General features: G+C 45.1%; 1 protein-coding gene across 1 annotated transcript in view; it reads right to left on the bottom strand.

Annotated features, from left to right (window-relative positions):
* LOC111156652 (lymphocyte antigen 86) overlaps positions 1-16,094 on the bottom strand; it is a 58,250-nt gene that overhangs the window by 24,614 nt on the left and 17,542 nt on the right. Inside the window, exon 2 of the mRNA XM_022517671.1 lies at positions 1,445-1,531. Coding sequence (XP_022373379.1) covers positions 1,445-1,531 — 87 coding nt within the window. The remainder of the gene's footprint in view (positions 1-1,444; positions 1,532-16,094) is intronic.

Here is a 16,094-nt window from a genome sequence, read left to right as displayed (position 1 = left end):
TTCCTTTCCTTTCCTTTCCTTTCCTTTCCTTTCCTTTCCTTTCCTTTCCTTTCCCTTTCCCTTTCCCTTTCCCTTTCCCTTTCTTTCTTTCTTTCTTTCTTTCTTTCTTTCTTTCTTTCTTTCTTTCTTTCTTTCTCTCTCTCTCTCTCTCTCTCTCTTTCTTTCTTTCTTTCTTTCTTTCTTTCTTTCTTCCTTTCGGTAAAACAGCAGAGAAGCATAATGGCAGCAGCCCTAGGTATGAATGTGGCCCTTCTATGAGCTTGATCTGTTCGGAGCAAGGTAGGCACTCTGCTGTGCTCCCCTGCCCTGATGCCCTACTCCCTCAAGGTGATGGCTGCAGGCCTGGCTTCTACAACTTCCCAGCTGCATAGTATTACGCGTCTCCCCTGAGAGTGGTGGGGTGGCGTCTCCCACCCCCCCCCACAGTTTTTAGGTAGGTATTGTATCATATGACACAGGAGGCTTTAGGGTTCTCTCTTTCTCTCCATTCCTCTTTTTTATGTTCCCCCTACTCCGCTTTTCATTCCTCTTTTTTTTTAATTTTTTATTTTTTCAGCATAACAGTATTCATTATTTTTGCACCACACCCAGTGCTCCATGCAATCCGTGCCCTCTCCAATACCCACCACCTGGATCCCCCAACTTCCCACCCCCCTCCCCTTCAAAACCCTCAGATTGTTTTTCAGAGTCCATAGTCTCTCATGGTTCACCTCCCCTTCCTCTTTTATTACTCAGCTTCTGCTATAGAATCCAGATATTGGGTAAGGTTCTGGAAATACGAAGATGCACAAGAGTTCTGGGTCCCCAGCGATGTTCCCTCCATTTCCCTGGAATGATTCTACATGCTAAGTTCTGGTTTTAATAAAACTGATTTAGAAGGGAGATACTCTAGCAGCTATAGCAATAGAATGACTAACTGTATAGGCATGGCCAAATAAAAAGAAACAATCAGAGAGTGCCTCAGCTCATTGATTGGGGTGGAGGGAGAGATATTACATATCTTTCCCTTTGTCAAAGGTTTAAGAACTTGCATCAGCTATTTGGAAAATGAAATAAATCAAATGACAAGCCATACTGCTGGTGGTAGACTTGTTCATTGCAGAGATAACAAAGCAAAAGCCCTCTCCCACATAGACGTCAAGCCTAAATATTGATGTTATCTCTTTTTGTTGTTGGATATGCTGATTACAGGTGCTGATTTCATCGAAACGAATGCTTCAAGAGTTTTCAATAAAAAAACACAGCATTCATTGAGAGTTCCACTATATATGGATGTTACCCAGACAGAGAAGTAAAAATGAAGATGGAAATAGACCCGATTCCAGTAGTGGCGGCAATGGCTTAGCCAGCCACTTAGCTCCTGTCGTTAATGGAAGTAATTGGGATGCATGGACCAGGAAGAGATTGTGCAACGTTTTATTTCATGTCAGTACTCTTTACTTACTCAGAATCATTCCAAATCTAATGTTGAGATTTGACTTTAAATGTTTAGAACACTGGTCAACAGAAAAGCCAAAATCTTGTAATGGATCTGCCAAGAAGAACACAACAGATTAGGTGTGAGTACATTGTATGCTCTGCAAACTTCCATTACAAATTCACACCAGCGATATCATTTTTTTCTACATGAATCACCAAAATTGATTCAAAAACATATTGTCCCACACTATTTTTTTTTCGCATGAATTCATGATGCCATCAATAATCCTCCCAAGTCTCTCCATAGTGAATGTTGGTCAATGCCATGTTCTGATGGCAGACTCTCAATCTGAAATGAGCATGGGTCTTGGTGGGTGGGTTACACACTTACTTAAGTTTTTTGTCATTGCGTGAATTCTTGTAGTTCCTGAATTTTTGGCCTTAAAATTGCTCATTGATTATTCGAAACGTTTCACTAAGCATTTATTACAGAATTGAAAGAGGAAAATACATGCAGATTTTCAAAGTTAGGACCTGCCTTTATAATTTTGCCCCATCCCATCTTAGTCATTGTCATTTTTTTTCCCCAAACATTCCATTATATGCAAGGTCTTGTGCTAGATATGATAGAGGGAACCTAGACTGCAAAGATAATATCTTTCATACATACCTTCCGGTCATTCAGAAAGCCCCAGAGGCTCATCTAGGCCTCAGAATAAAGTCAGGAAATGTCCTACTGGCCCCTCCTTCCATACTCCACATCATGAACCCATCCTCCATTTTTTGAGGTCAGGTCACCCCGCAAATTCCCACCAAGGCTACCTATTCACATGCTTTCTCTAATGTGTAATGGTCTTACCTTTTTGGCTGTGGTCTAAGTGAGGTCTTGCCCTTTCGCATCTTCTTCTTCTTCTTCTTCTTTTTTAAAGATTTTATTTATTTATTTGACAGACAGAGATCACAAGTAGGCAGAGAGGCTGGCAGAGAGAGAGGAGGAAGCAGGCTTCCTGCCGAGCAGAGAGCCCGATGTGGGGCTCGATCCCAGGACCGTGGGATCATGACCTGAGCCGAAGGCAGAGGCTTTAATCCACTGAGCCACCCAGGCGCCCCCCCCTTTTTTAATGAGGGTTTCCCTGATCATCCCCCAAATATTTTTTGGTTTCTCTGAATTCTTAAAATAGATCTGCGTGAAATATTTTTTTCAAGGCGTATGAACACCTCATCCTATATCACTTAACCTAAACACGAAACTTCTGAAAGGCAGGAGCTGGATTCTTGTTTTGGTTATTTTGGTTTGGTTTCTGGTTCCTGTCCCTTTATGTTTCCCACTGGGTCTGAGAGAGAACGGATCGTAACTGAGTTGTCCTTGTCACTGAGCTGCGCACTTTATAAGCGTTTTTTGTTTAATCCTCCAGACTCCCCAGTGCATAGTGCAGAGCCCCTCAGTCAGACGCATGGAAAGCACCCCTGCATGTAGGTAACGAGTGGATAAAGGAGCCATGTGTCCCTCAGCTCTAAGTCTAGCCTTCCGAGTTCCGCTGTGCAAAGTCGGGGCTCTTTGCATTCACTCTTCTCCTTTGTCATCTGCCAGCAGAGGTACCAGAGGGAGACTGAGGCTGAGCCGGGGAAGCAAGCTGCTCCTTCTTCCACACTTGTTGGTCCTTGAGGGTGTCACCTGGAGATGGCCTGTCACCCTGACAGTGGCCATTGGTTCCAGTGTCCTGCTTTCTTCTGCACCTTCCCAGAATCAGCAGAGGCTCAGCTGCATGAGCTCCTAAGTTTCTGTTATGGCAGTTTCGGCTGCAGACCCTTTCTCCCCATCCCAGCAGTCTGTGCTCCAACTCCACAGGGACCTTCTTTGAAGTCTCCAAGTTCTGATAACTCCAACCTCTGCCCTCTCTTCTCCCAACTCTCAGCGTGGTCGCTGCTTCCTCCCTGTCCAGTTACAATAACTGACATGGTCTGTATTTTCCCCATGAGACCCAGACTCCTATGACAAATGACAATCTTGAGAGATAGCTATGATTGTCTTCCTTTCACAAATGGAAAAATACAGACTCAGAGAGGTTTTTATTAACTTACCCGGGTCCCAGGACTATAAGATGGGTAGAGTCAAGATTCGAACCCAGGCTTAAAGAACAAACAAAAAATGACAGCCCTGGATTGTGTACAGGTATTCACGAAGTGGAGCTTCCAAGCTGTATGTTAATGATTTAATTTGTAAGATGGCCTGGAATATTTTGTGCGTGGGCATATGGCATGTGATAATTCTGTTTTATAACTGGTTTTAATTTCAGCTTAGCTATGAGCTCACATTTGTCAGTGATGGTGTTCCAGACAGTTTTATCATTCACATTGCTGACCTGCTGACCTGGAAGATATGTAATTGTCTGCGGTATCTGCCATGGAAATGATCGCTAGGCTATTCTGCCTTGCAGATCTAATCTATGGTGCTGTTTCGTTTGAGCAAACTGTCTTGGATCTGGCCATTCATTCTCCTGGGGAAAGGCCATTTTCTCTTAGGCTCATTTTCCTTCTTCATCAGCCCCTTTGTGCCGTCCTGGGCTTCTCTTGGCTTGGGAAAAGGGAGCGGGAATTATGGAGACAATTGTCCCTGCTACACAGTTGGCACTCAGTATCAAAAAAGAGAGGCCAAAAGACAGATGTTCAGGAACGTGCATCCTCAGAATTGTGAATGAATTCAAACTGCTGTCTAAGGACAGATATGAGGGGCTACATATGTATCCCTCAGCTGACGGGCAGTTACAGAATTGCACAGCGTGTTTATGGACATTTTAAAAGCATAGATGGAAAGGATAAACTAAGGGTGGGAGAAGGAAGTAAAACATCTCCTTGGTACTGGAAAAATACTGTTGGGAAAATAATCTTAATAGGGAACAAAGTCACAGAGAAAGCAGTAGGTTGTTTCTCTCGGAGGATGCGTATGTATCTAAAAAGATTAAGGCCGTTACTTCAAAAGTGCTTCGGGGCTTGGTAATCTTTCTTAGCAGTTATATTTATTCTATATTTGAGATCGAATTTTATATCTGGGATTGAATATGCAGTTTGCAGCTGTCTTGAGGGAAGTGACATCATTTCCTCCTGTCCCCCAGTCCCAGCCTCACAGACGCATGTCCTTCCCTGTGGTAATATGTATTTTCACTCAGAATCCGTATTGCATTGTATTTTCCTTAGACCTTCACCATTCCTCTACTAGACACTGGAAGGCAGCTCCCAGCCTCAGGGCCTAGCACACTGTCTGAAGATTATGCTGAGTTCCAAGTGATTGTTTGCCGAATGAGTGATAAAGGTTATACATGTAGTAAACTTGTGGAGAACTGGAAGGCAGGTTTCCTCAACCTTGGCACTACTGACATTTTGGATCAGATAATCCTTCTTTGTGGGGTTACAGGATGTTAACAGTATCTTTGGCCTCTACCCTGAGGATACCAGCAGGCTCCCCCACCCCGCCCCCCCCAATCCAGTTGTGACAACCAAAGGTATCTCCAGACACTGTCAAATGTCCCCTGGAGGACAAACACCTCTGGTGGAGAACCACTGCTTTCAAGAATTGCTTTCTCAGTTACCAGACAAGTGCCTCAGACTCATATATCAAAACAAAAGATGGTGGGTTGCATTTTTTAAGTAGTCCTTCTTATGTAATATGAGAACTACTGGGTGGGGGGGAGGGCAGGAGGGGGGTACTCCCTTGGACACTTGCCTCAAGTAATTTTTAATACATATAAATTGGATTATCTGAACTTGGATCTTCTGAAGGAATGAAATTGGAAAGTTAATGAGAGTTGGTGTTCCCGGGCTGTGAGGGCAGAGATAAATGTTTCCTCTAGACACTTCATTGTAGAACAGCAAATGAGCTGAGCAAAGAGGCCAAAAGCTTCGTCATGCAATATACAATCTTTTCATTTTAAGTATTTTTTCCTTCGCCTCTGTGCGATGCCTCCCCCCCGCCCCCCGCCATGTGTTCTGTTGACATCTATGGCTTCTGACGAACGGAGGATAGTGGTTGCAGTGAGTGAGCCCAGCATGCTCCCAAACTGTCCCCACTGTCCCTTGCCTCTGGGGTGCATGTGTGTGGAAGACAGGCTCCTCTGAACAGCTGAGAGGAAATCGGAAGAGCAGCCAGCTGTGTCTGCCTTGCATATTAAGGGCAGTGACAGTCCAAGGCATCTGGGGGCTATTTTCGTGCTCATTCATAGGGTAGAAGAGATTTAGATAAAGAGGTGGGCTAAGTGTGGGCAGGGTCTTAACAAATCTCAGCTCCAGAACCATTTTTGTGCCTTATTCTCTGCTGGTGGGCTGTGCTCTCTTGGTCTGGACGGAGCTGGCCAGTTGTCCAGGAGAGGACAAACTTGCCTTGACAGTTTCTAGCCGCTTCTGGGCCTCAGCTGGAACCAGCAAATAGAACACCAAACCCAAGGGCACAGGCTCTGGATATTCAATTACTCACTGGAGGGTGGTGGGCACATAAGGCTGATGGGTCTGGGAGGGGGCGGAGGCGGAGGCGGAGGGCAGTGCCCTCTGCCGGGTTCCCTGCTGGTGTGTTCTCGGGCTTGGGGTGCTGAGACCTGGGGTCTGTGGGCATCACCTGGCAGGCACCCTGCAGCCTGTTTGCTGGGTGGTTGGAGGGTTACAGGAAGGCCAACTCTCATGCTACTATTTTTCATATCTCATGGGTCTGCTTAAGAGCTTTTTTTTAAACCTTATATTTTGAATAATTATATTCTCATGGAAAATTCAGAAAAGTACAGAGAGATTTCACCTACCCTTCACTCTGCTTTCCCCCACTGTAACATCTTACATATAATATAGTACAATGTCAAAACCAAGACACTGATGTTGGTCCGATGACCTGAGCATATTCCAATTGTACCAGGTTTTATATACATTTGTGTGTGTGTGTGTGTGTGTGTGTGTGTGTGTGCACATGCGCGCGTGTGTGCACATGTGTATAGGCAGGCAGGGGCATGGGCATGCCTTTACAATTTGATTGCTTACGCTTTACAAACTGTTGTCACCCTGAAGCAGAGCTGATGCTCCTTACGCCCCACCTCCACTGGCCCTCCACATCTCTGCCAAGTCCATCCCTGGGCTTTTCCATGTTCTTCCTGCTGCAGGAAGGCAATGGCTCTCTCTCTTTCTCTCTCTCTCTCTCCCTCTCTCTCCCTTGTATGACTGTGGGTGGGTGTGGGCTGACAAGTCTGGAACCTGCAGGGCAGACCAGCATGCTAGAAACTCAGACTGTATTTCTAACAGTCTTGCAACTGAGTTGCTTCTTCTGGAAACTCTAGTATTTTCTCTGAAGGCCTTTAGCTGATTGGAGGAGTTCCATGCACATTATGAAGGATCACCAGCTTTAATCAAAGTTTATGGATTGCGAATGTTAATCACATCCATGTAATGCTTTCACAGAAACATCTTGACCAAACAGATGGGCACCAGAGCCTAGCCAAGTTGATGCATAGAATTCATCACCACAGGGTGCATTTTGTGCTGTATTGCTGGAACCCCCAGTAGCCCTACCTACTGGGTGTTCACAAGCCTACTTTCTCTTTTTTTTTTTTTTTAAGATTTTATTTATTTATTTGTCAGAGAGAGACAGAGAGAGAGACAGAGAGAGAGAGAGAGAGAGCAAGCACAGGCAGACAGAATGGCAGGCAGAGGCAGAGGGAGAAGCAGGCTCCCTGATGAGCAAGGAGCCCGATGTGGAACTTGATCCCAGGACGCTGGGATCATGACCTGAGCCGAAGGCAGCTGCTTAACCAACTGAGCCACCCAGGCGTTCCCCTACTTGCTCTTATATGGTCCACAGTTAACTTGGGAATCAAATGTCTCTGAGTGCTTCCAAATGTTTCTGGGATGGATATACTGAGGCCCCCACCAATGGCAGGCACTATGCTGAGTGCTTGGGCTATGGAGATTTGAAGAAGCCATCTGAATTTTCAGGAGTATACAAACAGAGATGTTCTGGCCCATGGAATCACAAAGAGTGAGCCAGTAACTGCTTGGGTGTCATTGATGATTGTAGAGGGAGAAGGTGATATGATCTAATCTGTACTTTCCTTACGTGCAATAATTTCTCTCCCCTTTATCCAAACCCTGACCTCTTTGGGAACTGTTATCACATTCCATCAGCTCTTTCTCTTTATTCCTATGAATTTATGATCTATACTGATGATTTAGCAGGTAACATGGGCAACATTGTGTAGTTACTCAAAGCTTTATATGATAATGCCTTGCATCCTCAAACAGTGTCAGATCCCTGGGGCCAGGACCTTGCTATTATATGTTATTATATCATATTCTATTCTCTTATGGTTTGATTACAACTCCCTTCTCATCATATCTAACATGCACTTCCAATGGCAGGTGCTAACTCAGTGTTTTCTGGATAAGTGGCTCTGGCTTTCTGAAAACATGTTTACCTCTATCTGCAGTGTAAAAATCAATTTGGCCAATTTCCTGTAAATGTCTTCAGAGAGGTTTAGACCTCTCATAGGAAAACTTTGATTGCCTTCTCCTTTGGTCTTCTGCACCTTCACAGTCCAGCTCAACCACCCCATCCCAGGATTCCAACTGGGGTTCACTCCCCTGTCCTTCCCCCGGTCTCCCATGGCACCCGTGTATAGCTCCATCATTGTGACTGTGGCAATGATCACTAGTCTGTTTCCTTAGGTTACACCCTCGCATAAGCTGTGAGTGGTTAGGAACTATGCTGTGTTTATTCATCATCCGATAACCAGCATCTAGTCTAGGGGGCACGCTCCAGTATGTCAGATGGTTGGATACGTAGATGGAAAGGAGAGAAAGTCAGATAGCTTGACCCAGAAGGTTAGATGAGCTTTCACTTCCAGCTTTGGGGGGAGCCGGCAGTTATTGGAGAAGTCTGAGTTGTGAGGCCAGTGGTATCACTCTCTCTCCCCTCCAACACCAGGAAGGCTCTCTTGGAAGGTGCTAGTGCATTGATGTTGTCATCACCATCATGGAAATTTTGCTGTGGCACTTAGGATGGAGTTTCTGAGTGTGGTTGAAAATCTAGGGCTAGGTCAAATAGCAGATACTCCTCAGTCATTTTTCAGAATTCTTTTCCCAAAATAACAAACAGAACTTCCTTTTCCCTTAAATTGGATGATTACCAATTCTGCAAGTTTCTATTTCATTTACTACACACACCCACTTTTACCCAGATCTGGAAGTCCCTTTTCTTGCATGGCCATATTTTGATTGGGGTATCTAATTTGCTTGTGTGATTCCCAGGACAGCTTTCAAGGGTCACTGGATCCCTAAAAAGAGGACGGTATGTCAGGGTCCATGTGTAAGTGAGATGTCTTTGCTGGAAATTCATTACCATGGCAACATGAAATTAACTTTCCTCTTTCTGTCCTTGATGGCACTGTGGTGCCTTCCTTCTGCCCCTTCCCTCAGACTCCTTCCCTGCCTTTGAAGATAAAGCGTTGACTTGCAACGTGGTGAATGTATTCTAGCTATGTTGCTCTGTTATTTCCTGATCTCCTCTAGTCTCTGCCTTTCAAATCCTGTTACTATAGGACTGCGCAGGGGAGGCCTCCTGATGGGACAGGATTTCAAATAACAGCAGCTCCACCCTGATTCCGCTGTCTTTGGTGGCATTTCCTTGGGAACTGACCCACACGCCAAAGTCAGATCTATCTATGACTTTGTTCTCGTTTTATCTTGGGCATGCAGATGGCGGATTCAAACTGCTTCAACATGGTTCTTGATATCAAACATAACAAAAATGGAAGGAACACCGTCACCTTGGAATGCCACCTGTTTGTAATATATGAGGCCAAGAACTACAACACTCTGCAGCTGTCTGGTAACATTGATGAATGCGTTCTTGGGTCGCTTCTAACTGGGAAACACATGGACTCCATGGGAATTCGTTATTGACAAAAAAAAAAAAAGGGGGGGGGGTGGGAACGTGGGCTGCCCCCTTGACGTCTGAATCACAGTCCCCTGGAACGACCTGAGGTTGGCTTCCATCAGATTAGGAGGCCACGGTTTTTGAGCCATAACAGAAATGTTAAAGACCATAAAGAGAGAAGTGGTAATGAAGCTGAGCTTCGATCCAAAAGACCTGGACAAATGTCTCACCAAAAATAATGACCCATTTGAGGCTGTTCTGCTTGACCTTTTGCATCTTAGGAGTAGATCAACAATGAATTCTAAATGCGCAGACTCATCCTGTGTTATCCAGGATGCCCCACAGTGCAGAATCTTACAATGAAGATGAGAGGAACTTGAACTTGTCTCCTAGCTGGCAGAGAGTGCATCTTAGTGGCTCGAGAACAGGAATTCCTACTCAGCTTCTCATTCATTTTACTGCATACCTGACATGGCCAGAGGAGCTCCTGACCTTGGAGGCATAAAGCAAATCAGAAAATGCTTCTGCTCTCATCTGGATGATAAAACTTCCAGCATCTAATTATAATACTACAAGATCAAAGATACTGAATATAAGATACATGTATGCTCTATATCTCTTATTTTAAGGTCAGAGGATAGTCAACATTTTGCAGTCTTTTGTGTGCAAGGCACATCTCCCATGGACACACTCCAAACTATCTTACCCAGTCCCTCTTCATTTAAAACTCAGTCTTCCCGATAGTGTTGCCATTCATTCTTTCAGGAGTATTTATTAACTGTTTAATATCTGCCAGACACTGCTAGCTGCTGTGGTACCGGGGTGGGGCAGAAGCCTTTAGACCAGGCCAGTTTACCCAGGGCCCTACTGCTGATTGACTAGTGTCCAAATTAGCAGGGTTTCCTGAAAGTCTGGAAGCATCCAAGGAACTTGCCTGTTCTGTTTGGTATGGATAATTATTTAACTTTCTGTTACTAATCTGGAGCCAACCCACATGGAATAGAAAACTGGAGAAAAGTTAGACCGTTCAGTTTCTTTTGTTTTTAATGGAAAATAAGACCTCCAAACATGCATCTCAACTATACTTCAAGGGTGGAGATATGCACTTCACCAGCATATAAACCTCTTCCCTGGGCAGGATTCTCTGGAAGACTTCACGCTTCTTGGCTTAGGAATGTCAGGAACCATGGCAGTGTTTGCTGACACGGAGGCACAATCAGGATACACCCATCATATTTCATTTATGCATTTCCTGCAAATCTGTCTGTTTTCTGACGGGGGACAAGAACCGGGCCATGATGCACAGGTGGTTTACTGAGTGCGTGGCTATGAAGATGAACTCTGGGACTGTTGTTTAAATGCTGGGCATGCTGAAAAGCATTTCTCTCCTGCTTCTGGAAGCCGTGAACTAGGTTCAGTTTAAAAGGAAAAGCTAAGGAGTATGTCCTTGGCGGCTGGTGTTATGGAATATGAAGCGTGAGTGAGTAGGGGTCGGTAAACGGGCTGAGGGGTAGTATCTGACACCAGCCCTGTCTTCGCTCATTTATAGAACTGGATTCGAAGCCAAAGAACCAGACGGTTCTAAGATATATATGAATCATTGACTCTGTCCCCTGTCTTGTGGGTGACCAGGACATCAGGTATTAATATCCCCATTTTGTGATTGAAGAGGCTGAGATCTAGGGCAGCGAAATGACTGATTCCAGCCTCTAGACTCAGCCTGCTGTGGCTCTGCCCTCAGACCGCTGTATACAAGAGACAAATAGCAAGGGAGGTCAACCGACTAAGAGAAGGAAACAGAGCTTTGGACAGAGGCAAAATGAGTTCAAATGCATGCATCAAGACCCTATTCCTCTTATGTCTCAGGGTGATCACAAGGAGGGACAAGGCAAGCCGGCCCAGCTCCCCAGTTTTGCTAGGCTTGCTGGCTAGGCTCGCCTGCGAGGACCATTTGCTAGGATTGCGTAGATCACTCACTCTGCAAAGCCGTTTCTCAACATAAAGGGCACTGATAAAGCACAAATGAAAAAGCAGGGGTGTTAGAAGGTTTTTGCAGGAATCAAGAAAGATAATTCATGAAGCATCTGCATTGTAGATATTAAATCACTGGGCAAAGAAAGGATGGATTCTGTGGGAAGGGCAGCGTAGACTCTACTTCTTGTGGCCATACAAAATGAAACCAACTTCTTTTAAAATTTTTCTTTCTCACGGTAAGAGCACTCTAGGATTAAAATAATTTAGTAAAGTTCAATAGATTATTTCTGAAATGAAACCTGGATGTCAGCTAGGGGCTCTCAGCCCTTGCGATATAAATAGAACCATGTTGAACATAACCAGTGTGTGGGGATGGTTCTTCAACACGGATTCTCAAACTTTGCTACATACTGGAGTCCCCTGGGGAGTTCAGTCAAGATACAGATGCCTGGGACCCATCCTAGACATTCTGGATACTACCTGGGCATCGCGATTCTTAAATACTTCTATTGTCTAGCCTCGTTTAGAAAACCACTGCCATAAGCCACACCAAGTAGTGTACTCATTCCCTGAGCTTAGGATCACCTTGGGTGGGTTTCTAGATCTACCATGGATCATTCCAGGCTAAAAGTTTAATCCCTTCGTGAATTTCCCAAGAAATGTCCTCACAAACCTTCTCACAAATTTTATAGATTTTATTGAGATTGCTGGGGGCGGGGGGAGGGGAAGGGTTCACTCTATTCCTGGCTCCTTCCCCCCTCTCTAGCTTCTTTCTCTGGAGAAACAATAAAATATTTCCCATTGTCTCAGTGCTGAGGACTTGGACTCACAACAGGCACCCCAGGGCCTTAGCAGCTACCCCACTGACTTGTAAAGGAATCTTGCAAGAAAGGCAGAGGTCCTGCTTAGTTAGAATTCTTGGAACAGCCCCTAAGAGATTTTTTTATATTTTATTTCAGGAACATTGACTCAATGCCAAACACTTACCCAGGCATGAAAAGGTTTGAGATAGGGGCTCAGGGACCAAGAGGATAGAGCTAAAAAGGTAGATACTGAGGGCTGTTGGGACAAGAGAGAGCATAAGGTGGAGGGTACGTGAGGGGAAGTGGGAGGTGTGGGCTGGGAGCAGCCTGGCCATGAGGACAGGTGGGAAGCCTGCACAGGCTCACTCAGACCTCTGCGCTGAGACAGGAGCAGTCCCTTGGGGTAGGGATCCAAGTGATCCCTGAAGTTAAAAACCAAAAACCAGGGGCACCTGGGTGGCTCAGTGGGTTAAAGCCTCTGCCTTCAGCTCAGGTCATGGTCTCAGGGTCCTGGGATCGAGCCCCGCATCGGGCTCTCTGCTCGGCGGGGAGCCTGCTTCCTCCTCTCTCTGCCTCTCTGACCACTTGTGATCTCTCTCTCTCTCTCTCTCTGTCAAATAAATAAATAGATGTCTTTTTAAAAAAAAAACAAAAACAAAAACCAGCTTGTGATTGTATATTAAAGACAATCTGGTCTTAATTAAAGAGGGGATTAAGAGATCAGCTGTGTCTTTTGTGGCCTAATTGGATTTACTTTCCTCTGCCCTCTGTGTCCATAAAGGTGACCAAGGTGCACGGTTAGTCTCAGGAGCATCGTTGGGTGTCATTCTTGGCAAAGTGTGTCATATTGTGTATGTTTGATGTCTTCCATAAACCTCCATGACCTTTGGGGATGGAATGTCAACTTGCCCACCTACTTTGTACTGAGCATTTTTTTTTCCTTCTTTGGCGGCTGCCTGTGTTCAGGGACATAGGCATAAATACAGGCTACACAGAAAGAACAATTTCTTCATTTTCAGAAGAGAGGTAGGGTTTAAGCTATAAACTCTACAGACATGATCACTGTAAGAATTTGAGAATGAAAAAAAAACAAAAACAAACCAAAACAACAACATACAATCCCTTTCCTATTTCGGAATTCTCCACTCTGATAACCTCTTGTTTTTCTGGTTATGCTATGTAATACTTACTGGATAATTGTGGGTTGGGCAACTACGGAAATGTTGACACACAACCAGACAGTGGGAAGTGAGGGATTAAAGTGATTTTGGAAACGGTTCACCTGCTCATTTACCTCCTCCAGTGTTTAGCTAACACATTTCCCTTTTAATAAGTCTCAATCTCAATTTGTCTTCTCCTAATACAAGGGGACATAAAGATCGTGTTTTCCCCATCTTCTCAGTACTCGGACTGGGGCATATATGTTCCTCTAGTGCGGCTGTGTTTGGGACATAAATTTGAAGCCAGAGCAGCTAGTGGAACCTGCTAACAATCGGACTTTTCCATTTTTGGTGGATGCCCAGAAAATGGGGTAAAGATGTTACTTCAACAGGGGAGACAAGAAACCAAATACCGTTTGTTTATTGATCCAATCACAAACATGTTTGGAGCTCCCGCCACGGACTGAGCACTGTATAAGGTGTGAGGATATAAAGGCAGGTTTGTTTTAGGCATAACCCCTGACATTTTGGAACACAGAGCATAGAAGGACAAAGGAAAGATAAAAGACCGTCTCCACACTGCGTAGCTACAAGGCATGGTGAGGAACAAAGGAGGTGTGCGTAATCCAGCATGGGTGGTCAAGGATAACCAGCCGCAGTCTACAGGGGAGGGTCATTGGGGGTCACACTTGTAGCTCTGACCATAGGCAGGGGCTGTTTGAAACACTATATGTGTATTAGCTCAAATCCTTGCAAAAGTCTTAAGAGGCTTATTATCTCTATGTTTGAATCTCGAGAACTGAGGCAAGGAGGGTTTAAGGAAAATGTCTAGGGTCATCTGAACCTCTGGAAGGGGCTGGAGAACGAACCCAAACAGACTGTCTACGGGAACTGTTTTCCAGGAAACTTGGGGCAGAAACAGCATACACAGAAACTCTGAAGAAACTCTGAAGTCCCAGAGAGCATGTAATTGCTGGGAACGTCACATTTGCCAACAAAGCCCTTTGTGTTATCACAAGTCCGTTCTGCATTTGTAACGTCCACCTTGAATATTATAAATGCAGCCAGTTCAGGGGCACCTGGGTGGCTCTGTCCATTAAACGTCTGACTCTTGGTTTAGGCTCAGGTCATGATCCCCGGGTTGTGGGATTGAGCTCCATGTCGGGTTTTCCTCACTCTGTGGGGAGTCTGCTTGTCCCATTCCCTCTGCTTTTCCCCCCACTCCCCCACTCTCTGTCTCTCTCTTAAATAAATAAATAAATTCCTTAAAATAGCGCAGCCAGTTCAAGTTCTTCAAAGACTTGAGGTCACAAGTGGGTGGTGTTTGTTTGAACATACACAGACCCTAAAGATCCCAGAGTCACCTCTGGAAGGATCCTGGAAAGTCCCGAAGACTTAATTTTCTTTCTTCTGTTGTTTAGAATGGTACCGGAAAGATCGACTTCTGCCTTCTTCCTGTCTATTTCCCAAGAAGCAGCCAATCTTGATGGAGCACAGGTTTCTGTGGCTGTTGGGGTTAAGAAGAACCTCTGTAGGGGTGCCTGGGTGGCTCAGTGGGTTAAGCCTCTGCCTTCGGCTCAGGTCATGATCTCAGGGTCCTGAAATCGAGCCCTGCATCAGGCTCTCTGCTCAGTGGGGAGCCTGCTTCTCCTGCTCTCTCTCTGCCTGCTTCTCTGCCTACTTGTGATCTCTGTCTGTCAAATAAATAAATAAAATCTTAAAAAAAAAAAAGAAGAAGAAGAGCCTCTGCCATCAGTCCCTGGCCTGTGTCTTGCTGGTGAGCTCTGAGTTCTCATACTTTGTCTGGCTCCGCTGAACATCTGACTGTCATGGGTAATTGCAGGACTGTATCGCTGATGTGCGGGTGCACACAACACCACCTTACCCTTTGCAGCCCTTAAATACCCCTCCCCGCCCCACACACATGCACATACTCTATAAAAACAAAAACTCCAGGCCTGTCTCACTTTGGCCTTCTAGGCAAACCATCTGAGGGGACTCTTTCTAGAAGTATTAGGAGTAGCTACTTCTACTCAGAATTTAAGTCAAGGTGACAGCTAGCCATCACCCCACCTCACCGAGTTCCCTTTCCTCACCTGTAGAAGGAGCCACTTGGCACCACTTCCTTCTGGTGCCTGTCTCTCAGATGCCCTGGAGGCAGGGGCCATGGAGCCCACACTGTGGGGCTCAGCGCCTACACCGTCAACAGAACCCCCGAAAGTGAGATGCGGGGCCTTGGGCTCAAAAAGGCCAGGACTTTTTTTTTTTTAACTTTTTATTTTGCAATAATAATAGCTTTACAAGAAGTTGCAGGAAAAAAAAGAGTACAGAGAGGTCCTGTGTATCCTTGACCTGCTGCCGCTCGTGGTGACTTCTTACACAACTGGATCTCAGAACCAAGGCCTCAGCCTGGGTACCATCTACAGACCACTTGCAGATTTAACCAGTTTTTACACGCCTGCGTATGTGTGTGTCTGTGCACACACGTGCATGTGTGGTTCTATGTAATTGTATCACCTGTAAACACCACCACAACCAAGAAACTGACACAAAGGATCTTTCTAGCGCTCCCTTTGATAATTATCCCCTTCCTTACCCCTAGCAACCACTGATCTGTTCTCCATCAATATAATTTGTCATCTTGAGAATGTTCTATAAATGGATCTACCTTTTGAGATAGGATTCTTTTTTTTTTTTTCCCCATTTGGTGTAACGTCCTTGAGATCATTCAGGTGGTGGTGTGTATCAATAGCTCATTCGTGTTGGTTGCTGAGCGGTATTCTGCCGTATGGACGGATCATGGTTTGTTTAACTATTCACCTGCTGAAGGACATT

The sequence above is a fragment of the Enhydra lutris genome, unplaced genomic scaffold, assembly GCF_002288905.1.
Source record: "Enhydra lutris kenyoni isolate GAN:26980312 unplaced genomic scaffold, ASM228890v2 scaffoldscaffold48, whole genome shotgun sequence".
NCBI classification, from domain to species: domain Eukaryota; kingdom Metazoa; phylum Chordata; class Mammalia; order Carnivora; family Mustelidae; genus Enhydra; species Enhydra lutris.
This window is presented reverse-complemented; position numbering and strand designations above follow the sequence as displayed.